Consider the following 15356-nt stretch of genomic DNA (forward strand, 5'->3'; position numbering starts at 1 on the left):
AAGTACGTGACATTAACATCATGGATCAAATCAATATTCATAAAATCACATAATCATAGACAATCAATCACCAGAAATTTTATGTTAATTAATTCAATGAAAAAAAGAATCGCAGCCTTTTTCACTTTTGCCTGCTAGTTCGACGGATGATTTAAATTTTAAATTTATTTTTATTAAAAAACACCACTTTGTATAAATAATTTATCAAGAATCCAATAAATTACGTTTTCTAGAATTTAGAATTCATAAATTCAAAATTTCAGCTCCACCTCTGCTCGAAAACTCTTAAGGAAATTGAGGAAGGCATCAAGCACATACTGATATTTTTATGTTAGTATTCTGCTTTTGTTAATTTTATTTGGAGTTGCATGAACTTAACAATTTATTATATTTATAAGATATAATTGGTGCCAAGTTAAGGGGCAAAAAGTTTATTTAAAGTTCTATACATATATCGTGAATAGTTTTGTTGAATTTCTTTTAACTGTATCAAAGGCCGGTTTGTAACTTTTGTAATTACAGATTTGTATTTGTCCTTATATCCTTTGTTGAAAAGTTGAAAACGGGCAGAGGATTCGATTTGATTCGTTATTAGTCTGTTACGCAACGACGGAGTTAGAAATTTCGCTAAAGGAGTTCAAATTTCAAAATATGAAGAGTAAACACACAAAAAATTGAAAAGAGGTTCAATATTACTATCTTTACATAAGAAATAATTTTAATCATGTATAAACAATATAATTTTTTCTGAATTCGAACCCCTGGACACTATCTGACTTCGCCCCCATTAGCAAGATATATCTTTAATCATGTGATGCATTTTGATTTAGCTGATGCAGCAACTAATACAACAAACTTCTTGGGTACTTCTTTCTTGCTCACTATTTTGGGAGGCTTCATTTCAGATGCATATATGACTCGTCTCAACACTACCTTAATCTTTGGCATCTTCCAATTATTGGTAAATTTATATTTCATGAGTATATTAGTTGCCTGGGATGCAACAAATTTTGAGATTTGAAGTTAAAGTTGAAATTTTGTGCAGATTTTATAAGCAAATGTTGATTTGAAACCAGACTCCCAAATCCTATGGCCAAACGCCTACAAAGTTATAGTAATTGCATTGTTATTTCACAGGGATACTTACTGTTGATACTCCAATCCCACTTCCGTAAACTTCAACCACAACCCTGTGGAGAATCAACTTGCGTTCATGGAGGAAAGGCGGTGCTTCTATACACTTCAGTTTACTTAATGGCATTGGGAGCAGGCGGAATTCGGGGCTGTATTGGTGCAGATCAATTCCAACAGGACGACCCGAAACAGAGCAGCAAGAACATTTCCAGTTTCTTCAACTGGTTCTTGTTAAGCATAACTATTGGAGCATCCATTGGAGTTACTGTTGTGGTTTGGGTCAGTACAAATGTTGGATGGGATAAAGGGTTCATTATATCTATTGTTTGCTGTTTTGTTGGCCTCTGTATTGTTTCAATGGGGAAGCCTTTTTATTGAGTGAGAGTTCCTGGTGATAGTCCCTTGCTTAGTGTTTTACAGGTGAGGAACGTACTATTATATATTCTCTCTCCATTGAATTTATGTGACAATAGTTTGACTGGACACGCAACTTAAGCTGCATTTGTTGTAGGTTTTGGTAGCAGCAGCTCGAAATTGGTATGTGCAGCTACCAACTGATAAGCGTCAACTAAATGAGATACGGGACCCAAATTCTGTTTCTCCTTTAACCAGACAACGCCTTCCCCACACAACAATTCAGGCGAGTGTTTCATGTTCATGTTGATCTTATGTTGCCGTGTTAATCATGAACAGAGTACTAGACAAAGCTGCAGTTCAAATGGAGGGCACCGATAAGCAAGGAAAATGGAGACTTTGTACTGTTACTCAAGAGGAGGAAGTGAAAATCCTTATCAGGATGATGCCAATCCTCTTGAGTACTATCATCATGAACACTTGTTTGGCCCAGCTACAAACAATCTTAATACAAGGGACTCTAATGGATCCTAGCCTTGGCAAGTTTGATGTACCTGCTGCTTCAATTCCGGTCATTCCTCTTGTATTCATGTCTCTTCTCATTCCTCTTCGTTCCTGTAATGAGGATGTTCACAGGCCATCCCACTGGGATAACACACCTGCAGAGGGTCGGGGTAGGGCTTGTCCTCTCAGCTATCTCCATGGAAGTGAAGAGGAAGAACGAGTTCAACAACCACAACCATCGCACCAGCCTCTTCTGGCTCTCCTTTCATTATGCAATCTTTGGGATAGCAGATATGTTCACGTTTGTTGGGCTGATGGAGTTCTTCTACAGCGAGGCTCCAGCTGGGATGAGGTCTCTCTCCACGTCTTTCTCATTTCTGTCGCTCTCCATTGGCTACTACTTGAGCTCAGCTTTTGTCGAGCTCATCAACTCAATCACTTCAAAGCTCACTTCCAATAAGCAAGGATGGCTGCAAGGGAGAGACATGAACAAGAACCACATCAAGCTTTTCTATTGGTTCCTAGCAATCCTCAGCTTGCTCAACTTTGGTAACTGTCTTTTGGGCCAACTGGTACAAGTACAAAAAGGATAGTCCTATCGATGAACAGAAACTTCTCCACCCAGATTTGTCTCTAACTATGAGTATGACCTCACAACAGGCCATCTCTACAAGTGAAGGTGAAAAACAGAACACAACTAAAGTTCAAAGCATAAAAAATTGAAGTCATGAGTTAAGGAGTACTGTATCTTTCTAAACAATTAGTATAATTTTGCACCTAGCAACTAGACATCAAGCACATTTAGGTAAGGAATACAAAGTATGATTTTCCACAACATTCGGCACTTGGTATAAGCAAAAGAAAATGGTGAAGCAAATCTGGTCTATTTAAAAGAGGGAAAGAAATTTCTATAGCTTCTGGAATCCACATCACTAACCAAAATGCAGCAAAAATGAGGGTGTTAAAAAGCATCTACAGTTAAGATCTTGAATTGTTGCTACTACTCCATTCCCATATAACATCATAGTGTTCAGTAAAATCTGCATTCGTGGGACTGCTATCTTTTCTTCTAAAAACAGCAATTTGGGAGGCAAATCCTGGTTCTTTGTTAGGCTCTCCCCCAACACCACTGAACTCAACATCATAATTACGCCTTAAAGCTAGCTCAGATGCCCATTGACAGAATTGCTGTCTCGTCCACTCAAACTTGTGATCGTGATTGCGGAATTTGCAAGACTGCTGCTGGCTCTTCTCATCTGGGTCATCTTCCTGGTATTGGGGAGTAGATTTCTGGAGAATCACATTGTATTCATAATTGGGAGTGGAGACTATAAGAATCTGTGGACAAAATGAACTGAGAACAATATCACCAAACAAACACGCTTCATGTTCCTCCATGTGTTCAATCACCTATAGTTGATCAAAATGATTAGCTTTCACGATCAAAAATGAGTTAATGCTTTACAGATTCTAAAGAAAGAAAAGACAGAACCCAAAAATATATACTGGAGAAAAGCAAGCTTTCATTTAACCCCTAGAAGTATACATCACGATGTAAAGGCAAGACCACTTGAAGTAGAAACCTCTGTTCAATAGCTTAACATATACATAAATAACATAGATAAACACTATTAAGAAAAGAGAGACACGTTAAATGTTGGACTCACAAAAATAAATAATCTTGTGTAAACCATATAAATCCATCAAAATATTAGCTACACAAAAGCTGAAAGCAAGGAATAACATCCAAGTCTATTTTCCATGAGGAGATTAGTCAATATATCGAAAAATAAAGAGAAATAAGTAACAAAAGGAAAAATACGGAGCAGAATGCGCCAAAATTCACCCTTAATTGGGACAACATAAGCGCCAACAAAGAACATTGGAAGCATCACTCACCTACCTAGCAAGGCTAATTTCTTCAAACTTAAAGATTGCGTGTTTAAGTGGATAGACACTAGCAAGCCACTAGAAAATATCATCACATCATTATTCCCAGTGAAGCTAAAATGGATTAAACTGAACCAATCATAACGATAAGAAACACCTGCTCCAATATTAGTTCATTTCAAAGGATTAGAAATATTGAAGAAATCTGCCATCACTATGATCTAGCAACCCATAATGAAAACTCAGTTTCTAATTTGCCTCTCCCTCCCTTCCTCTCTCATAATGAGTGCTGGGCTCTATACTCTTCTGGTAGGTGAAATAATGTATCATATCTCTGCCAGTTTCATATGTCAAGGAAGCACAAAAATCAGTCTGATCTCTGCTAAAAATCAAATACATAGAAGTTTTGAAGATGCCACTTACACCAGTCTCCAACTTAGATAATGACAAGGTTCAGAAACTAACTTTCTCCGAATAAACACTACAGATCACATATTGTTTACTGCTCCAGAATACCTACCTTCCGACCTCAAATACTAATTCATGAGTACATGACATGACATGTAACACACTAAACCATCTACAGCAATCAAGTTGACAGATCATATCACTGAGTCCACCAATCCACTCAGTTGCTTCAATGAAAAATACTGTACAGATAACCAGCCATGGAACTCATTTTGGGGATGGATATAAGGTAGTACATCAGCATTTTTACACAAATACTTCATGAAACTCGAATTGTCCTAAAGTTCAATTTTTTAGAGAAAAAAAACGTAACAAATCTTAAAAGCTATGTAACAATCAATAGAAGAGACATTGATTACCTCCAAGCAGGTTGCAATGTCATATCCACGCAACCGAGAATCACAAGTCAAAATAGAACCATCATATAGTATTGCAGACTTGATTCTGTTGATCGGTTGTTCAGCTTCAATATTTCCATCGAGTTTTGAATGAAGTATCTGGAAGTTAAGAATAATCTTAGGTGAAAGCATAAATAAAAGTCTAAATAACAATTTGGTATCGGCAATGCATGTGATGGGCCTTCTTTGATAATTAACATTTTATTAAAACAAAAACGCACATAGATTGTGCAGTGGGTCACATCAGGTTCTAACAAGTGTATCAGTATCCATATCCAGGAAACTTAAAAAAGTGAGTTCCCACCTAGTCTAATTCGAGAGATAACTGAGGAACTCTAAAAAGCTATCAACATCATATACATTCTGCATGTTGTAGACACTAAAGGTATAGAACTAGCTCCATCAGTGCAAAAAAAAGTTAATTGGAGCAGTTTTTTAAAGATCTTTGCGAGATTCATGAAGTTAATCAGAAATTTCTTAGCATCATGAGTTAACATTTTTGACCTCATTAATTTAATGGTTCTGACAGTCTAAAAACAACCAGTGATATTATATGGATGATGGTACGAAGTTGCTTGCCATCCAAAAAAGAAAAAAAAGGAGGAAAAAGGTCTCTTTTTCACTTTAATGTAACTCATTACATGAAACCATTCTCCCAGACTCTATAACCAGATATCACCATAGATTGAATAGTATCTACTTCCGTGTTTCCAGCGCCAGAATATGAAAATAGAAAATCTATATCATGAATATAGGTAAGCAAGGAAATAGACACACGTGTCTCAGTGTGTACATATGTCGTATAGTTACTTTTGACGTGTGAAAGGACCTTGACATTTTGTCCTAAGAAACATCTTTCTAGCTTTGGCAATCCAAATATAATGTCATTAACTATCAGATCGGACAATGTCGCACTGAAATCATAGGCTAAATCGGATTTAGTTGATGACACAAGATAATATCTAAATAATGGATTGGCAGAAGATGGACCATTGCAGATCCTGAATTTTCTCACTTAATTGAATCACAGTTCAGTTTCAAATCTAGACGGTTAAGATAGAAGATCCACAAGCTCTTAATATCATTACCAAGAAATAGAAAAGCAGTAAAAAAGAATAAGTTATAGGACAATTACAGAGAGATTGAGAAAGCAAAAAAGCAGTGTCAAAAGGCTGTGAATGCATCAGACCTTTGCAGCACGAGCAAGAGCTCTCTGTGAAATATCAACACCTGCTATTTTCTCAAGAGAGGTTTGATAAGCTAATAAAGACTCCAGCAGACTTCCAGAACCACATCCAAAATCAACCTGCAATGGACTACAGATCAGAACAAGCCCTTTAATCATCTAAAGAGACAGTAAAATCATTTGAAAAGGCTAATACCAAAGAGGCAGCACAAGATTCTCTAATGTGCTGCAACGCATATTCAACACGTTGTTTTGATAATGGGGGAGAGAATAAGGCCTGTTCCATTCTATCCTCCAGGGGTACTGTCACACGCAGCAAAGTGACTTCACATTTCATTAAGCAAGTACCTGCCTCCAGAGAGTCCAGAGAGGAGAGGGAACTTTAGATTATTGGAACACAACAGAAAATTAAAATGGTTTGGACAAGATAAATGTTCAGCGAAAAGGATGTTCTATGTTGGAAACCAATACAAATAGGGAAAAAACCAATCAGAATAAAATGAAACAAATGCCTAACTTACCTGAAGACAATAATGAAAGGATATTTGCAGAATCATGAGCCACAGCTAGAACAATCTCTTTGGAAGGCAATTCCATAGTAAAACATGCAGACTGATCAATGGACATCTGTGTTACAACTGTTTCAAGAACAGGTGATACAGCTCCACTGCCAATCTCAAACTCAAACTCTTCAGACCCTTCAAGTTGTTCCTTAATGCATTCCCTTTCCGTGGCTAAATATATCTTGTACGTCACACACACCAAAGAACCACTAGATGGAGTCATTCCAGATGATAATTCATCTTCAAGTGTGTTATTCTGTACATTAGAGTAGCTAGGACACAAGAAGCTGCCTGCTAGTGTTGCACTGCCCCACCGATATTTGGGCAAAAATTGACATAATGTGAACTCCTTAACAAACTGTTCAGGATAAATAAGAATATCAAATCCCTTTGCAGATGATGTGATCTCTTCCTCAGACATATCAACTTTATCAAGAAATCTATCCAACCATGAGAGAACTTTTAAAGCAGTACTATGAATTGCATCATTCTGTTTCTTATAAGATTCCTTTGGTGAACACAGCAAAATCAAGTCCTGGCACTTGGAGTATATCTTCACTGTACATCTGTAGACTAGATTACACCCTTCTTGTGCCACAGCGGTAGCAGTAATACCCCCTTCATTAGTTTCGTTTCCACCTGATGCTGTATCCCTCAATCTTTTACGTCCAGGTAAATCTGGCAGAGGTTCAATGGAATCGCTTGAAAAGATAGGTTCAGATAATCGATGCTGGCGGCAAAATGTACAGAGAATATCTCTTGGAAAAGAACCCCTCCAATTGCTCCTTGTTGTGAAAGCTGTTGGCAGTTCCGCAGCAAATATTGCTTCTCTTGACAACTTGTAAATTCCACTAGGTATCTTGTTGGCAAGTATTCTTGAGAGGAAAAAAAAGAGAAGAGAAAATGAACCCCACTATTATGCATGAAAAAAGAAGAAAGAAATAAAGAAATAATTAAGCAAAATCGACAATAGAAACTAAGCATCATGGATAAGTAAAGAAACCAAAAGGCAAACACAAAATAAGAAAGAACAGAAATTCCTGAAGTACAGCATTGTGACTTCAGGTCCCGAGTGTTGGGCACCCTAAACTCATCATACAAATCCACTGTCTCCATTATTTGCCTCACCACATCCAGATCAAAGGGAGGAAACTTACTACAATGGCTATCACAAATCAAACATATCATATATGTCAATCTGGTTTTGAATAAGCCAGACTAAGCTTTGATTCAACCAGACTTTGCTGCCTAAAATCTCAAAAATGATGTTAAGGACATACCTGTAATACGCACGCAAGGATAAATCTTCATAAAAAAGATCAGTAGATTTCCGGGTGTATCCTACAGATGCCAAAATTGCATCACCACATATTTCTTGACCAGATAGGTAAGTCGCGATGGTATTGACATATCCTTTAAATGAACTAGCTTGTTTTGTATATAACTCTGATGACAGGCCAATTGTTATGGACTCTGGAGCACAGAAGTACAGCCTCGTTTCTGAGGAAGCTTTGCCTATAGTCCTGTAACAGGAAAAAAAAAGGTTCATCATGAAAGATATAGGAAATGCTTGAGTCAAATGGAAACAATTATTTATTTAATCAAGCCTTTTCTTACATAAACCACAAAGCTACCTTACAGCTCACGTTGAACCAACTATCAAGAAAAATTCCAATCCCCCATATATAACTACTTTATGAGGAATGTTCTCAGTTTTGATCATACTAGATTGTTGTCGTCTAGCTTAACTACATAAATTCCAAGATGCATAGAGTATATACCATGGCAGCATGGAAGAGGGAACCATACAATCAATTAGAAAGCTCTAGATAGAAGCAAAGACCGACACAGGATAAATATGATCAGTTCAACCTTCACGGTTTTTAGACTGAACTCATTGTACTTTTGAAATTATGGGTTCAGATTTAATACTTGTTGTTTAATACTTGTTGAAATGTTAATGATTTTCACATGTATATTTAAACTCTGACGAAAATACTGGGTCCGTTTGGACCCCCAGCACAAAGGCTGCATCCGCAATGGATAGAAGCTCATTCATATACTTCTTACCATACTACATTAAAATCAACTTCTGATTGCTATAAATCAAGCAGACTGTATTACAACATTCTACCAGCGAAACAAGGTACTAATCCAATGCTGTGTGTATAGTCTTTCTCACCTAGAAATCAGAACCTTAGAAGCATCCTTAACCCCTAGTTCCTTCGCAATAACATCCAGGTAATAATTGCCAGAAAAGGCATTAAGCATCACAGATTCCACAGTCTTCTCTGCTGAAGATGGGATACGTACTGCTTCAATTGAAATGCTCTCTGGGAAATTAGGTTGATTCTTTAGTAAAGACTGTATAATATCAGGAGGGTGTGGAGTTAGCCTCTTCAATGAAAGCTTCTCTTCAGAGAACAAGAGGGAATCTGCTAATCTCTTTGCAGCTTCAATAATAAGTGACATCACCAACAAGTGATTTGACTCCATTTCAGGTGATATAGATTTACATAAGCTATTAATCTTTGCATCAAACACAGCAATAGCTGCTAGAGGAACAAATCCATTGAGGTGACCTTCTCTCACCAACGCTGCTCTAAAGTGACCACTAAGCGGATGAATTGCAGGCAGGAACTTTCATCAACAACCGGAAATGAAAAAAATGAATGGCAAATTAACATCAGTTAGGTAGTTCATTAGCTGCAGAAAAGTTGCATTCATGAATTACATCCTATTAGTCTATCCATTTACATCATTTAATCCTATTCACACAAACAACTCAGTAATTATCAACTAAAGCTGGATTCAATGAATATGCAACAGAAAAAGTTTAATAAACCTTTATGAGCATTAAATATTTCACAAACTCTAGCATGCATTTCAGGTCATTTATCCTTTTTAAAACTGTGCTAATAAAACATAGTAGATTGTTAGAAACCAGCTTCACAGACAAGTTTCAATAATTTCATTAAATACTTTCTTATGCCAATAAACATGTATATAAGTCAAAGTTCTCACTTAATCTCCATGGCTAGTCAAACTGTGTAATATTTTAGCTGACTCCAAAAAATAAATAAATTGCAGTACCATATTTTTACACCAATTGAGTTGCATACCTCAATTGAAAATAAATATGATAGTCGACCAGCCAATTCATCCCATGCTTCCTCCACAGTGAGATTATCTTCTTTAGGCTGGATGCCTAGCTGCAGATAAACAACAACCACGAGTGGTTAATACATTAGCTTGTCATCGACATTTGAAAATCTAAGATCCAAGCCGAGACAAAAATCAGAACTTGTCCACTTCATATGTTAAAACTGATCACAAATGCATGCAGAATTGCAGATAAGCAACAAGCATGAGCTAATGATGAACTTCTCATAGACATTCGAATATCTATACGACAAGCTGTGAGAGAAAAAATTCATCAACTGCTCACTTCATTTGCAGTACTCATCATAAGTGCATGCTTAGCTTGGATAAACTTAAAAGTGAATTGAAGAATTTATGATAAAGAGTTGGTTGAATTAATTCTACAACCTGAATTATCAGCAAAAAGATAAAATAAAAAGTTGTTTCCTTGAGTTGAAACCCAATTTACCCGAGTCTTAATATTTCTGTTTCTTTTGTACTGGGCTATTCTAGAGCCCCAAACAGTCGGGCCCTTGTGGCAGTCAATAATAAGGGCAGCATTTAAGACTATTTGATCTGAGGAGATACTCCAAGAAATTAATTCTATGGAATGCAAAGGTAATTACAAAGAGCGTCAATCAACTTCAACTTCAACACTGTCGACAAAAAAAGGGACTATATTAAGTCACTAAAAGAACACATTTAATACAGGACACCCTTAATGTCAGATTATGCTCCAAAACACACGCAGTATTCTTGCACTAGCCATCACATGACATCCAGATGCGTACCAAGGATTTCGAGAGAATGGGTGCACTATTATGAAAAGGTGGATCTAAGGTATAAATTTGTCTGATTTAACCATTAAGTTCTCATCATTGAACCCGTTAATATTTAAAATTATAGGTCCAAAAATAATTCTTATCTATTTAAATAGTAATTTATATATATAGCTATATTTCGTGTCGAAGGTATTGAGATTAGTTGAACCATTGATTGTATGTTACATCATCCAGTATTACTTGGTTTAATTATATAAAAACTTTACGGTGCTAAAAAAACTAGGAATTTTCAATCTGACAGACTTAAAATTTTTGGAAGATTAAAGGAAAAAAAATAGTACTCTGCAATTAAAACGCCAAAAGTGTTACCACTTATCAATAACTACTTCGAGAGGTCTTATCCAATTTTAGAAAGAAAAGAAACAAGATAGATATAAGATTTAAATTTCTAAGCCCACTTATAGAGGTGCACCCAATAATCATCAGATTATATGATACTTCGAGCGCGGGTTCACACATCTATATTTAAGAATTTTTTTAAAAATATAACACTACTAGATATGATTTCGGGAGGGGAGCATGGGACGTGAATCCGGGGAAACCCCCCTGCATATGCCCCTTATGACTAGAGGCAGATCCACATGGTGCCGTGAGGGTGCACGTGCACCCGGTAATTTTTAATTTTTTTCTATATATATGTATAGATAGTCTAATAAAGGATGATATATTTAATTGTGCACTCTACTCATCTGGGTGCACTGGTTGAAGCCAGGATATATTTAATTGTGCACTCTACTCATCTGGGTGCACTGGTTGAAGCCCTAACTTTATCTTGCAACATTGTGAGTTCGAGCCCAGACAAGGGGCTGTTTTTTTTTTTTGATTTTTCTCCTTTAAAGCAATCGTGCCCCCCTATCTTCAAATCCTAGATTCGCCTCTGCAGATAACATCACCAAAACAGACCTCCTATGGCAAGCCTCTCCTCTCTATCAAATATTTAAATAGCTCAAGAACAGAGAATAAGACAACCTTTTGTATAGCCTTCTCAGCAGCAGATTGCTCAGCATCCTTCTTTCTTCTGAAGGTATCAGAGACTACTGAAAATTCTGGAAGCTGCAGAGAACAGCGATAGAGGCAAGGACCTTTCTGAGGGATCACTAAACCAGGACATCCATTTTGTACAACCTCTGGAACTTCCTCGACCTTATAGCAAGCTTTAGGACCAAATCTCTGGTGTATGATGGCCTTGGGCGTGAAAGGTAATTTCTTTGGACCACTCGCTGGGCCTTTTCCGGTTTCCATAGCTTTGCCAGGCGAATTGAATACTTATAACAATTCAACTCCTACACTGAAAAGGTGTTTCAGTACTGATTCCCATCGTGCATCATACATAAAGCATATAAAGGCCAAAACACAGTACAATAGTAAATACCAATAATTCCCTAATTAGGTTTGAATACTCATTCCATTCAGAATGAGCCAGCAGCAGGAGAAGTAAGCAATCTCCATCCATGCGTTAATACTTTATTAAACAACTAATCAGGTTTTAGAGAGGCCGTTACATGTTTACACTTTTCGACAGCAGCATGCCAGAGTCCAAAAATTGATTCTTTTTTTTTATTTCACCACACACAACATTATCAGAAGAAAAAAAGTCTTTATGGGTTTGTTATACCTTGAGGGGCCGTTTGGTGTGATGGATAAAACAAAATAGTCATGGGATAAATTTTTAGTACCTCTTTATTTCTTGTTTGGTTACAGAGTATGGGATAACTTATCCCAAGAGTAATAAATAGTACTGGAATAAGTTATCCCTTCCTCTTGGTAGAATAACAATACCAGGATAGCTTATCCTGGGATAAAACAATTAAAATGACAAAAATATCCCTGAAATCTACTTCATTATCACTTTTCATTTATAAAGCCTGCTGAAAATTTTTGTTACTCATCGGATGAAGTTTTGATTAATTTCACATAAATCAATAATTAGCATGATAAAATTATTCAACTGCTTGCATCCTTTTTGACAATCAAAGGAATTTCTAGAACTTTGTTTCTTGTTGTAATTGGAAAAAAAATTATTTTTACAACAAGAAATACTACCAAATTTACCAAATTGCAACCCAGTTTAGGCTATTATATTGGTGCAGTTTTCGTTCCAATGTTGATTCATTTTTATTTTTATTTTTTTGCTTATGACAGTGAAGTAGAGAGGCTTCCCACGAGCCTCAATAGACTGCTCCAGTTTTATTCTTGTGGATTGAAAACTTATAAATAATTGAGATTCCTTTGATTTTGTAACAATTAAATCTCTACAAAAAATATAAAAAAAGCTAAATAAGACCGAGGATAGTTTTGTAAACAAATAACTTATAGAAAGTAACCAATGCTTATTAGTTTTAATACAACAAACCAAACAAGGCATAACTTATTTTCTAACCAAACGACCCCTGAAGGTATTAGAGAAAGAAGCAATCAATAAATGTCCTGCATTTATAACAGGAATCTTATATGATTAACAAAAACTTGCTTCTAAAATGCAGATTACATGAATAATAACACATTAACTAATCATTCTTTTCACCACTATAAAAACAAAATCAGTTTCTGGGTCCTCACTCAGATGACAAGAGTTCAACAATCGGTCAAAAGAACCAACAAAAAACTGTATACTTGTTGGATGAGTGGTTACCTTTGAAAGATACCCCTTAAAAAGAAAAAAGGGTCACAAGACTTACTTTACAAGATAAGCAAATAGTAACAGAGAATCAAGAATGGCTGAAAAAAGATTGTACCTTTAACATAATTGGGGGTAGGGGAAGGGTTACAAAGTGGAATCAAACACCCATCAACAAGAAACCAAGAAAGATAAATACCTCTTACTGGCAATGATAACAAAGAATCAAGAAAGGGTGAAGAAGATAGTAGCTACTACTGGCAAACAGGGATACACAACTGTGATTGTATACATGCATATATTGTGAATTTTGAAGAAGGGGGTGGGGGGTAAAGGGGTACCAAATAAAGGAAAGATTGTTGTGGGAAAGAAAAAGAGGACAAGAAGGTTGAGTTGAGGGGTTTTGGGAATTTGAAAAGATTATAATAAAGGGGTTTTGGGTTGATGGACTCATCACTCATGGAATATGGTGTAAATAAATACAATAAAAAAAAGAGAAAATAGCACTTTTAGTCCTTGAATTGTTGTTATATTCCAATTTTAGTTCCTATATTATTAGTTTAACTACGTTTAATTTTTAATTAAATAAAATATGTAATTTTAGTCTTTAAATCTAACTTGAAGTTAACATTGTTAGTTTTTTTTAAAAAGTATTTTCTTTTTTTCCTCCAAAATTTCAAATAATGATTAGCAACAAAACATTTTTGTACGGTGAAAATAATTCTTTCTTACAAAACATTTTTGTACGGTGAAAATAATTCTTTCTTTTCTTGTTAAAAACTAAATAATCAAAAGCTAATGGTGTTGACTTCAAATTGCATTTAAGGATCAAAATTGCATACTTTATTTAACTAAAATAATAATAATAATAATAATAATAATACAAGGACCAAAGTTGTAATCTAGCAATAATTTAGGGATCAAAAGTGTTATTATTCATAAAAATAATTTATTGGGAAAATGTTCAAATATGCCATCAATTTTTTTTTAAAAAGATTTATATATATCATCCGTTAAAAGTTTGGCTCATTTATATCATTACCATTTGAGAAAAGGCCCATCCATGTTATTATTTTTTTAGCTCCGATTTTGCCAAAAAAAAATCATTTTTACACATGACCAATTATAATTCGACCACGTCATTATTATTATTTTTTTTTAAAAAAATCAACCTAACTCAACAAGTCCCCAAACAACTTTTAACATTTTTCAATTGAGGTTTTAGACTCACTCTTTTGCTCCTTTTTCCTCAAGAACACATGAAAAAACACAAAGAATTCCCAAATTTTCAACCTTTTCAATTCTTCACAAAATCACCTCAAATTTCAAGAGTAGCGATTATCTGAGCTAGATACCAAAACTCAATTTTGAACTCAAATTCAACCTAACTTAACAAAACTCACTTGACATTTTTTGAAGTTTCAAAACTTCAACATCCTTTAATTGTAATTTTTTTTCATAACTTCAAATCACTTGAAATTTTGAACATAGACTCAAAATCACTAGGGAATAAGAATCTAGTGTCAAAACAACAACAAAAACACGAATCAAAGTAAAATTTTCAAAATTTTGGGATTGATTTTCAGTTTTTTAAATACGGGTGAATATTTTTAATTTCACAAATGAATTTAGAATTTTGACTTTTTTAAAAGAAAATAATTAATTTGGTCACGTGTAAAAAATGATTTTGCAAAATTGGAGTTAAAAAATAATGGCACGGATAATCCTTTTTTTCAAACAAGAATAACATAAAAGAGCCAAACTTTTAATGAATCGTATAAATATTTTTTTTCAAAATTTGATGACATATTTGATGAATTTCCCTAATTTATTCCCTAAACAAACACTTGGAGGGGAAACGTGGTTTTGCCGCTTTGGGAAAAAACAATTTTTTACAAAGAATAATTTTATTCATTTAGGAGGTTTACACCCCATAATGAATGCAAAAGATATCTCACTTAATCATAATTAATTAATATATCTCTTTTTCTTATTTTTCAATTAACTAAGGTTAAAACAACTGTTAAATGTAGACATCCGTTGTGAATAAATATTTACCCTTTTGGGCGTAGTAGGGGGATGAATGTAGCCTTTCGGCTAAAGATTCATTTGAATTTATATGATTTTTATATGGATAATGTAAATAAAATCTTCTTGAAATATCAAAAAAAACAATTATTAAATTCAAACACATAAGGCAATAATTTAATTCTAAGGATATAAAAATGATCCTGTTAAATTTAAATCCTGATTAAGCTT

The 15356-nt window shown here is 35.0% G+C and overlaps 1 protein-coding gene and 1 pseudogene across 2 annotated transcripts; one reads left to right on the top strand and one right to left on the bottom strand.

Moving 5' to 3' along the window:
- Window positions 1-1819: 1819 nt before the first annotated feature.
- On the top strand, window positions 1820-2715 carry LOC129872605 (protein NRT1/ PTR FAMILY 4.4-like; annotated as a pseudogene).
- Window positions 2716-2860: 145 nt separating this feature from the next.
- On the bottom strand, window positions 2861-13558 carry LOC129872267 (small RNA 2'-O-methyltransferase-like). Of its 2 annotated transcripts, none has more exons than XM_055947185.1 (10): window positions 13297-13558; window positions 11450-11763; window positions 9620-9709; window positions 8680-9137; window positions 7778-8020; window positions 6456-7372; window positions 6131-6282; window positions 5938-6054; window positions 4710-4847; window positions 2861-3402 (listed from the first exon to the last, which is right to left on the bottom strand). In XM_055947185.1, the coding sequence occupies exons 2-10, from the start codon at window positions 11720-11722 to the stop codon at window positions 2971-2973; spliced, it is 2820 nt and encodes a 939-aa protein (XP_055803160.1). In that variant the 5' UTR covers window positions 11723-11763; window positions 13297-13558; the 3' UTR covers window positions 2861-2970. The 2 variants fall into 2 exon arrangements, with proteins under 2 accessions (XP_055803160.1, XP_055803161.1); XM_055947186.1 differs by having other exon boundaries at window positions 11450-11768.
- Between the last annotated feature and the right edge of the window lie 1798 nt (window positions 13559-15356).

Source organism: Solanum dulcamara, chromosome 11 (assembly GCF_947179165.1).
Source record: "Solanum dulcamara chromosome 11, daSolDulc1.2, whole genome shotgun sequence".
In the NCBI taxonomy this organism is placed as follows: Eukaryota; Viridiplantae; Streptophyta; class Magnoliopsida; order Solanales; family Solanaceae; genus Solanum; species Solanum dulcamara.

Coding starts and splice junctions, on each gene's coding strand:
- LOC129872267 (XM_055947185.1), bottom strand. CDS start 11,722: ATGGAAACCGGAAAAGGCCCAGCGAGTGGTCCAAAGAAATTACCTTTC. Junction 7,373..7,777: donor TCCTTGCGTGCGTATTACAG/GTATGTCCTTAA, acceptor TTTCCTCTCAAG/AATACTTGCCAACAAGATAC. Junction 4,848..5,937: donor CTCTTGCTCGTGCTGCAAAG/GTCTGATGCATT, acceptor CTTAACTTCCAG/ATACTTCATTCAAAACTCGA.